Source organism: Peromyscus maniculatus, chromosome 8 (assembly GCF_049852395.1).
Source record: "Peromyscus maniculatus bairdii isolate BWxNUB_F1_BW_parent chromosome 8, HU_Pman_BW_mat_3.1, whole genome shotgun sequence".
In the NCBI taxonomy this organism is placed as follows: Eukaryota; Metazoa; Chordata; class Mammalia; order Rodentia; family Cricetidae; genus Peromyscus; species Peromyscus maniculatus.
In genome coordinates this window covers 69684642-69695477 of record NC_134859.1, presented here as the reverse complement: position 1 = coordinate 69695477, position 10836 = coordinate 69684642, and the positions used below count along the sequence as shown (strand labels likewise).

Sequence of the window (10836 nt, the reverse complement as noted above, 5' to 3'; positions counted from 1 at the left end):
AGTTCTTGTGTAGTCCAGGCTGGTCTTGAAGTCAGTAGGCCACAGAGGATGAGAAGGAACTCATGATCCTTTTGTCTCAATTCCCAAGTGTTGAGATTACAGTTGTGTGCCAATAGGCTAAGCTTGTGATAATAAAATCTAATTCTCATTTTCCAAAGAATGAAATTATAGGTCAATCATAAAATTACTATCTCGTGTTTTCATAGAGAGCAAAATCTGATACCAGCAGTATACACAAGGCCCACCAGGAACAGAAATGGGGAGGGGGAGTCTTTTAAAAATCAGTGAGTTTAGTGGGATAGAGAGATTGGTCAGTGGTTAAGAACACTTATTGCTCTTATAGAAAACCCAGGGTCATTTCTCAGACTCACATGGTCCTTCAAAACTATCTGCAATTTCAGTTACATGAGATATAATGACCTCTTCTGACCTCTGCAGGAACCACACACACAAGCGGCACACAAACATGCCTGCAAGGAAAACACTCATACACATGAAATGAAACAGATGAATCTCACTGTTTTTAAATCAATTTCAGCAGGGTTTGATGACACATGCCTATAGCCCTAGGAGGAAATGCGGTAAAATTAAGAGCTTGATAAGAGGCTATATAAGGTGGCCTTGTCTTAGAAACTACACCCTAAATCTTGTCTTGAATAAGTAAACAAAATATAAAAGTGTTTGCTGAGGGTGTAACTTAGGTGACCTAGGTTCGACCCCTATGAATCACTCCAGCCCCCCAAAGCCAATCAATGTCTATCATATATTTACAGCTTAGTTGTACTTGTTGCCCTCTGACATACAGCAATTTTTACATTTCTGGTTGCTATGACAACATCCTCAGGGCAGAGTCCTTCATGCCAGGGATGGAGTGGTGGGCAGAGGACCTCTAGTTATGAAGGATGGAGTGGGAGGTGACAGGTCCGACTGTGTGCAAATTAAGGAAGCTGACAGCAGTGAATGCTAGTTTCCTAGTTCCTTCCCCTGTTTATTCAGCCCAGGACTCCAGATCATGGGGTGAAGACATCAGGGTAGATCTTCCCTCCTAACTAAACTTTGTAGAAACTTTCTCACTGACAAGAGCAGAGATGTGTTTCTTAGAAACTTCAAAGCATAATCATCATCTTATCAGTTTCAATAAGTTATTCTTAAATTGTTAATTTCCCTCCTTCTGTTCTAGTCTCGTGGGTCAGTGTTATAAACCCAGGGTGGCATCTTCACCCACCACCTTTGTATGTTGAAGGCCTAATGTGGAAATGGGGCCATTAAGGGGATGAGCAAGGGTTAACAAAGTCCTAAGGGTGAAACATCATAGTACTAGTGTCCTAATGAGGTGACATGCCAGAGTGCCTGCTTCCTCTGTCCTTATGAGCACGTGGCCATGGGAGAACAGAAAGACAGGCAGCTGAGTAGAGAGGCCCCTGAATGAACTCTGCTCTGCTTCAGTCTTGGTCTTGGACTCCCTAACCACAGGAACTTTTCAGCCACTCAGTCTGTGGTATCTCCCTACTGCAACACAAGAACACTAGGGATACAGCACTATGGTTATTCTTCTACCTAAACACACTGACTGACTTTTCTATGTCAATCTAGGCTCAAGATGTAGCTTAGTGGCAGAAAGCAATTAGCATGTGCTAGCCCCAAGGTTGTCAGCCTCTAGAACTAAGAAACCAGAAACTCTTAAGGTTGTTGAAATTAAATGTATTTATTTGTGTGTGAGAGAATGTGTGTGCGTGTGCGTGCGTGCGTGCGTGCGTGTGTGTGTGTGTGTGTGTGTGTGTGTGTGTGTGTGTCTCTGCTTCAAACCACAGTCTAGCATTCCCTTCAGTGTGTTGCAGATTGTTGGTTTGTGTTGGGATCTATTTAAGATTTCCACACCAAGGAAAATCATGTCAAATAAAAACAATCTGAAATTTTTTCGAAAAACTATTCTAGATTAAAAAAAAAACACTGCCTCCATTGCAACTCTTGGGGAAGATGTGATTATTCCAGATGTAAACCCTCTCTCAGCACTTTGTAGTAGAAAATCTTAAGTAATTACATTGCTAACTCCCAATGCAAGTACATGGTGATGTTTGGACAATGGCTTGCTGTGTCAGTACCGTATGGAAAATGAGAAGAACCAGATCATGCAGCTGAAGAGAGTCATTCAGGGAGCCTAGGTTCTGAGAGGGTCCAGCAGGGGCCAGTGAAGCAGGGGGAAGAGTTTATGCACAGGCCAGGCTTCTACAGGTCTCTAAGCCCCTCTGAGGGTTCTCCATCTTCTTGGGCCTAACTTTGTGGGTAGTTAGGGGAAATTTGCCATCCCGGCACTAAAAAGATCTAAGGCCATGAGAGTCCTGGAGGGTTTTTCTCTAGAATGAGAGCATTGCCTTCCAGAGTGAGAGGCAAAGTGTCATCCCAGCAGGAAGTGCTCCAGGATGACTTGTTTCCCAAGAGGCAGCTCCTTCCTCTCCTGTGCCCTCCGTTCTGTGCCTTCCTGCCAACCTGCACTGCTTGGGGAACTAGGGACATCTGTCTGAATGCCACCCATTTCCTGCTAAAGATGACAACAGTCAAGGCTCTGAGTTCAGCTCTGAGAGAATTTTCTCCAGTGAACACTCTAATGATTTTTAAAGGAAACAACTAGTGTTTAAATCAGACTCAAGGCTTGTGGGAGATTAGTGAGTTTCATTTAGGGACCAGAATTGGTGGGCTCCAGATTCCAGCTTAGTAGTTAAAGACTGTTTTCCAGATAGATACTCCAGGGAGAGATTTTTAAATCATTGAAATGTATTATAGCCACAGGTGTTGAAATGAGATAGCCCAGGTCCCAGGCTAGCTCACAGACTCTCTATAAGATGATTCCACTACAATTCCCTTGAGTCCCAAATGTGCCATGGACATGAGCATCTTCCTTCAGCACTTTGTGGTGAGATGTGGTTCCTCTTCCCTAACCATATTGGGGGTGAACCAGGTGTTCTGGCTTAGGACAGGATCTGAATGAGGGGATGCTGAATGAGCGGGCTTTGAGGAAACGAGGAATAGATATTTCTCAGTAATGCGCATAACAGGGTGAGGCAGCATCTTCTAACTGAGCAGAAATGAAACTGTTTTTCCCGTGCCTTAGTAGACTTTCAGTTTTGTTTTTGTTTGGTGTCTGCATCTCCTTCCTTCCTATCCCCCCACCCCAGTGCCTACCCTGCAAACAGACAGAATCTTTCTAAAATATAGCCCAAGCTGTATTCAAACTCAGCTTTGCAAGTTGAGATGACAGGCATATACCATTCCAGCAGATCTTCATAGACGCCAGAACCATACTGTGTATAGGAATAGGGACTCCATGAGGGAACTCTGGGGCTTAGTGAAAATCGATGTGATTAGCATCCCCAAGCCTCAGTCACACTGAGCCATAGTACTAGTATAGTTACAGTAACAGGGGACTCTTTAACACATTAATGCCACATATAGGATAATGCAGCCGGTTAAAGTTTTTTTTTTTTTAACAGTTAATGATAATGATACAAAACTGCTTGTGAATAATATGTGATCCCATGGAAAAGCAAGAATCTAAATTTTCTCCTTCAATTTCTGGTAGGATGCGAAAACACGATGAGTTCATGTCCATAAAATGTTGAATCCATTTATTATTTGACTTTCTGTATAGGTTGAGGTTTAACCCAGGGCACAGTACACATCAGGCAAATGTCCTTTCACTGAGGTCCCCACGCCCCAGGCCCTCACTCATCCTCTGGAATCATTTTTTGATACTGTTACACTCTACACAATTATCCACCCATAATCATAGATGGAAGAACCTCAAACCTCATAGATGCAAATTTTAAAACAAATACCCATAAATTAACTTGAGTGCTACAGTAACAGAGTAATAGGACATTACTCTGACCACAGTTATTTAGGAGACTGAAGCAGGAGGATTGCTTAGGAGTTAGAGCCCACACTAGGCAGGAAGAAAGGAGAGCACTCCTGCGTTCTCTTTCTCCCACAGAAACATTAAAAAAAACAGAACTCCACTGAACTAAAAGTCAGAAGTTGATGGTAACCACATGTATGCCCAATCAAGAAAAAGCCATATTCAAAACTGGGAGATCTCAGGCTAGAAAGATGGCTTGGTGGTTAAGAGCATTGGCTGCTCTTGCAGAGGACCAGAGATCTGTTCCCAGTACCCACCTGCAGGCTAACATCCAGTCCCAGAGGGTCTGATGCTGTCTTCCAGCCTCTGTGAACACCACATGCATAGTAACAGAGAGGCATGTCGCCAAAACACCCATATGCATAAAATAAAAATAAATAAGGTCTTAAGCCAACAGCAACAACAAAAACTAGTTGACAAATGCCAAATCATTTTAGGTCTCAGCCTGCAGGAAAACTGATCCTGATGGGTCTTCAAAGGAAAACACCAGTGGGTGAGATGCACAGAGACTGAGGCTGGCCACCTTATGTTGTTCAGCCTGATGTAACAAAGTGACACAAGCTTGGTGGGTTATGAATAATAGACCTTATTTTCTTGCAGTGTAGAGGGTAGATGTGCAAAATGAAGATGCCATCATGCTCAGGATCTAGTGACAATCGTCTTTTCTTTGAAGATTGCCAGTGTCTCACTGTGACATGATGTGGTCTAGGGTGAGCTTAGGTGTCTGGAGCACCTTTTATCAGAACGCTGGGTCCATTTAGATGACTCTACCTTCATGACCTACTAACCTCCCAGAGGCCTCATTACCATAGGAGTGAGGAATTACAACATGATTTTTGAAAGGAAAGAAGCATTGGAGCATAGTGATTCTGTTATAACCATAAAAACCCCACCTCACTGGAAATATGTGGGTGTCTAATAGGAAGAGAGGACCACAACTCAGTCCATGCTCTTCAAAATCAATGGCCAAAGTTTACAAATCAAATTTACTCCCAAAAAGAAGGAAGATAATTCACCTGCTCTATTATTCTATGTGCCTAGATACCTAGGGGCAATTTTGCTAAGAGACTCTCCATGGAAGCAGATAACTGATGAACTAACATCAGAAATTACTTTAAAAAAAAGCATAAGTGGTTTTGTAACAAAAATTTGCTTGATAAAAATCTCCCAAAACATAGGTAAATTGACCTTGCAGTTTATTGAAAGAAAAGGCACAGAATTCAAGTTACACCATATTGAATATTAGGAAGGAAATAAATCACTGAGATAAAAAATAAAGAAGGATCATTGTTGATGTAACCATCTTGTTAAATAAAAACACAGAGCCAATGCAGAGATGAAAGCCCAAGAGGTCAGAGCAATAGCTAAGAGCTAAGAAGCTTACCCTCCACTGACGCTGCTGTCCTCCTCAGCAAGTGTGCTACTTCCTGTGTATCTGTCTTTATATAGACTTTCTGTTCTGCCTTCTCATTGGTTGTAAACCCAACCACATGACCTCCTTGTCACTGACCGTCTATACAGACCTCCAGATCTTGTATGGTTGGTATTGAGATTAAAGACCTGTTTCTTCATGCTGGTGGTATCCTTGAACACACAGAGATCTACCTGTCATGTGATCAGGACTAAAGGCATGTGCTACCACTGCCAGACTTCTGCCATGGCTTGCTCTTAGCTCTGACCCCCAGGCAACTTTATTTATTAACATACGAATAAACGCACATTTCAGTACAAATAAAATATCACCATATTTCCCCTTTTCTATTTTACTAAACAGAAAAAAGGAAAAATTTACAATATAAGAAAAACTATATACAAAAGTACAATAACTATATACCATATATGCAAACAATAAACACCTAAACAATGTCTAGTCCATTTGTATTTGACAAATTCAGAGAAAATAATTCCATTATCTATCCTATTTTGGTAAGTCCAAAATGTACCTGATTCACTTTCTATCCTAACTAATCTTCAACTATAACTAACTAATCCTCAACTATAACTAACTAATCTTAAGATCATAATGAAGTATCACAAAATACCTGAGAATTCACTACTGATATATTTTATCATGGCATAAATATCTATCCCCAAATAACCATTTCCCCCACCTGCTTAATAACCAGTCCCATGGAACACATCCAGGGGAGAATTTTGCTGTTTGCTCCTCAGTTTGGAATTTGCTCTATCCCCTTCCACCTTACTCTAATCTATGTCTGTCTTACAGGAAAGAAAGTCAGCTTGCAAAGGAAGGGCTGCTGAAAAAAATGAACATCACTGTTGATCCAGAAAGTACCTCTGCTAAACTGGTTCTAAATGTAGGAGAAGTCACTCTTGGGAAAGAAAGTAGGAAGAAAATGGAGAATAGGCGTAAGATGCAACAGAATACAAACATTTTAAGGGCTGTGTGTGCTCTGCTGAATTCTAGAGGGGGCAAGGTCAAGGCTCATATTGAAAATGAAGGCTATGACATCACCCAACATGGAATAGGAGAAGATTTGGATACTTCTTTTATGACTATTCTGCCACTTGTTCAGAACTGCCTAGAATTCAAGCAGGAAGGATGCTCTCTTATCATCCATGTGGAATCAAGGAGTCTGATTATCTCTGATTTACACCCTATCACCATTGCCACCAATTTGTACATGAGAAATGGGGCCTCCTGTGTTAAAATGGACTTGCGTACTGCTCTGCAATTCTTCAAAGACATAGACAACCCTAGAGTAAGATCTCCAATAAACCCAAGGTTGCTGGATGAAAGGCCTGGTGAGAACATGCAAGAAGATCTCCACGTGCAAGAGCAGGCTGCTGCTTTTTTTGACCAGACAGAACTCACAACAATGACAGAATTCTCCTTTAGTGAATCCAAAAACGTTGAATATAAATCATTTGAAACAAATAAGTTGGTACAACGAGTTAAAGAGGTTCTCCCTCTAACTGTTTCTGCATTTGCCAACACTGATGGAGGATATTTGTTCATTGGTTTGGATGAAAAAACAAAGCAAATTACTGGTTTTAAAGCAGATGAGAACAAACTTAGGGAGCTAAAGTGTGAAATAGAAAGGTGCATCCAACAGCTTCCTGTCACTCACTTCTGTGAGGAGAAGCAGGAGATAAAGTACACATGCAAATTTATCCCAGTCAGCAAATCAGAAGATGAGTGTTCCTATGTCTGTGCACTGAGAGTGGAGAGATTCTGCTGTGCTGTGTTCTCTGCAGAGCCCGATTCCTGGCATGTTGAAGACAGCTGTGTGAAGAGGTTTACCACAGAGGAATGGGTCAAGGTCCTGATGGAAAGCATGCCAGGAACAGGAAGGGAAATTAGCAATTAGAATACATTTGGATAGGGAAGTTGGAAGAGTTTCTCTTTGGGATTTGTGCTGTGGATATTGCTCTATATAAATAAAATACTGATGGCCAGTGACCAGGCAGGAAGTAGGTTGCCAGGCAGGAAGTAGGTGGGACAAGGAGAGAAGAGAATTCTGGGAAGCGGAAGGCTGAGGGAGAGACACTGCAGCCACTGCCAGGAGAAGCAGCATGTAAAGAAGCTGGTAAGCCACCAGCTACATGGCAAGGTATAGATTTATAAAAATGGGTTAATTTAAGATAAAAGAATAGTTAGCAAGAAGCCTGCCATGGCCATACAGTTTATAAGTGATATAAGCGTCTGTGATTATTTTATAAGTGGATTGTGGGACTGCTGTGAAGCCCTCCAGCAACAGATTTAGGGCAAGTTCCTGAGTCCTGACTTTACTCAGTGATCCACAATGGAGCCCTGGAGTCTCAACTGCTTCTGCCACCCACCTGGGGCAGATATTCCTTTCAACTGGTGATTCCCTCAACTACCTCTGTTTGTGCAGAGAAAACTCCAACATCTCCAGCTTGAGCTTCTCTTTAGGCTGTAGGCATTTCTTTCAGCAACCCTTCCCTCAGTTGTTCGCTGTTTCACTCTCCACCCCTTTCCACTGACTTCTCTCACTAAACCTTCTTTATGGTGGTATTTTATTTGTAATGAAATGTGATTTTCTTTTTTGTTAATAAATAAAGTTGCCCTGCTGTCAGAGCTATTAGAGCCATAGCAAGAGCGTGGTGGTGGTGGTGGTGGTGGTGGTGGTGGTGGTGGTGGTGGCGGTGGCGGCAGAGGCGGTGGTGGCGGCACACGCCTTTTATCCCAGCACTTGGTAGAAGAGCTAGGTAGATCTCTGTGTGTTCAGGGATACACCCAGCATTGGAGACATAAGTCTTTAAGACCTGGAGGGAGGTACTTACAGGCAGTCATGTGTTTGGGTTTACAACCAATGAGAAGGCAGAACAGAAAGACTATTTAAAGACAGACACAGGAAATAGCTCTCTATTTCGGGGAAGCTAGGAGCACTGTAGGAGGTAAGATTTTAGCTCTGAGCTCTGACCTCTCAGCTTTCTCTTTTCCACTGGGTCTGTGTTTCTTATTTTAATGAGACGGATGGTTACATCTACATCTGGCACCCAATGTGACAAGAATCCATTAAAAACTGCTTGGGGCCGGCTCCCTAGCCCAAGCAGCCGGCTCCCTAGCCCCGGCCCAGGTCTTCTTGGCCTCAGGCCGCACTAACCATGAGCTGCTTGCTTAAAGCCAGTGCTACAAACAACTCAGGCCTGCCCTGCCGAACAGGGCCCCTGCCTGAAAAGCCAACAAATGTGGTGGGAGCTTAAGGAAGCCGGAGCCCAGGCTTGACTCGGCTCAAGAGGGAACACGTGGCTGGATTTATGCTTTAGCCAGCTACGCTTTCTTGCATGCTCTCTCTCTCTCTCTCTCTCTCTCTCTCTCTCTCTCTCTCTCTCTCTCGATTCACACCTAGGACACTAGGTGGCTGTTTTGAAATTTCCTTGAATTTCTACTGTTCTACGCAGATTTGGTAAGTCACAACATATCAGATATTTTAAAGGAAACTATTTAAAAGAGAAATATTTTGCACATTTAAAAAAAAATGGGTTTTGGCCGGGCGGTGGTGGTGCACGCCTTTAATCCCAGCACTCGGGAGGCAGAGGCAGGCGGATCTCTGTGAGTTCGAGGCCAGCCTGGGCTACCAAGTGAGTTCCAGGAAAGGCGCAAAGCTACACAAGAGAAACCCTGTCTCGGAAAAAAAAAATCAGTTTTATGTGTACATTGGAAGAATGGGTTTTGTTTGAAATTTTAGGCAATCTGACAATGGAACAACTATATGAGAAGATTAGTATTATTGGAATTATGCAGTTTATCAGTATGTTTATCATCATTTTACAATTTAAAAAGATAGTCAATTTAAGTGCCAGGATGACAGCTTTAGAAAAACTTGTTAAGCCTGTAAAAATTCAGACAGAAGAAATTAACAGTGAAGTTGTTTCAAGTTTGGATCATAAGGTTGCAGAAAAAAAGCCTGTTTTCACACAGTCACCCTTAATTTATCCTGTAACCGTACAGCTGTTGCCTGATCAAATGACTACACAAAATATTTGGGCTCCAATTGAAATGTTGGATTTAAAAAGGTTTAAGGAGACAATAGTATCTTATGGCATGCATTCCCCATATGTAAAGCAAATGTTAAAATCTTAGTCAACATATAATAGGATTGTACCATAGGACTGGCAGGAGCTGGCACAAGCTGCTCTTGAACCCAGCCAGAGGCTGCAATTTTTAACTTGGTTTATGGATGAAGCTAAAAACATAGAAAAACAATGGAGGGATAAAGGAATACATGTTTGCCAGGATCAGCTTATTGGAGAAGGCCAATATGCTTCAGTACAAACCCAATGTTTATATGATGTCCAAACCCTAATTTTATGTCGAACGGCAGCCTTGAATGCATGGGACAGAGTTGAGAAACCAGGAAAAAAAACCTGAGTCATTTACAAAGGTTATGCAAGGCCCAAAAGAATCTTTCACAGATTTTTTACAAAGACTGGCTTCAGCAGTAAAAGAATGGTCTCGGATTCAGAAGCTAGAAAGATTAATAATTAAATCTTTGGCCTTTGAGAATGTGAATGCAGCATACAAAAGAATAATCAGGCCATTAAAGGCAAGATCTGCACCTTTGGAAGATTGGATTAGAGACACAATTAATGTTGAGGCTCATGAGCATGATGATATGTGGGTAGGATAAGCAATTTCAAAAGGTTTGAGGAGTGTTAGATGTTTTGGATGTGGAAAGCAAGGACATTTAAAAAGGGACTGTAAACAGGTCATTCCTAGAAACAATGTTTCTTCAAGGAACAATGGCAACAGAATGCCCCTTCCTTTTGGAGTATGCAGAAGGCGTGGTAAGGTTAAACACTGGACAAACGAATGTAGATCAACAAAGGACAGACAGGGTAATCCTTTGCCTCAGTTTTTGGGAAACTCCTGGAGGGGCCTCATGCAGGCCCCCATGGCAAATCCAGTTCAAACCTTTCCTGCAGCCTTAGAGTAAACCCCTGCTCAGAGCGATTAAATAGCCAAATGCCTATTGGAATAAATCATGCTGGTCAGGATGATGAAATAGAGAGAATAGAAAATTCAGGAGAAAACATAAAGAAAATTTTTTGGCAAACTTCTATTAATGAACAAAGACCAAAATTAACGATAAAAATAAATGGTGTTTTGTTGTCTGGTCCGGTAGACACAGGCGCGGACGTTACCATAATTGCACCAGAATTTTGGCATCCAACTCGGCCCCTTCAGGAGATAAATGTTCAACTAGGAATTAAGACATTGGGACATTATCTCAGGTGAAACAGAGTGCAAGATGGCTGGAATGTATAGGTCCAGAAGGACAGAGAGGAAAATTAAAACCATATGTGGCTAACATAGCTATGAACCTGAGGGGTCGAGATTTGTTGCAACAGTGGAATATTCAAATTAACATCCCTCCAATCTCAGAAACAAATCATAAACTATCACATGTTTCTGAGAGAAATATTAGAAGGCA

At 42.0% G+C, this 10836-nt stretch overlaps 1 protein-coding gene across 1 annotated transcript in view; it reads left to right on the top strand.

Annotated features, from left to right (window-relative positions):
* The window catches only part of LOC143266960 (schlafen family member 1-like), a 113326-nt gene extending 105750 nt beyond the window's left edge, over positions 1–7576 (top strand). The window contains exon 2 of the mRNA XM_076543016.1: positions 6141–7576. Coding sequence (XP_076399131.1) covers positions 6181–7245 — 1065 coding nt within the window. The 5' untranslated portion in view covers positions 6141–6180 and the 3' untranslated portion in view covers positions 7246–7576. The remainder of the gene's footprint in view (positions 1–6140) is intronic.
* Positions 7577–10836: the final 3260 nt, after the last annotated feature.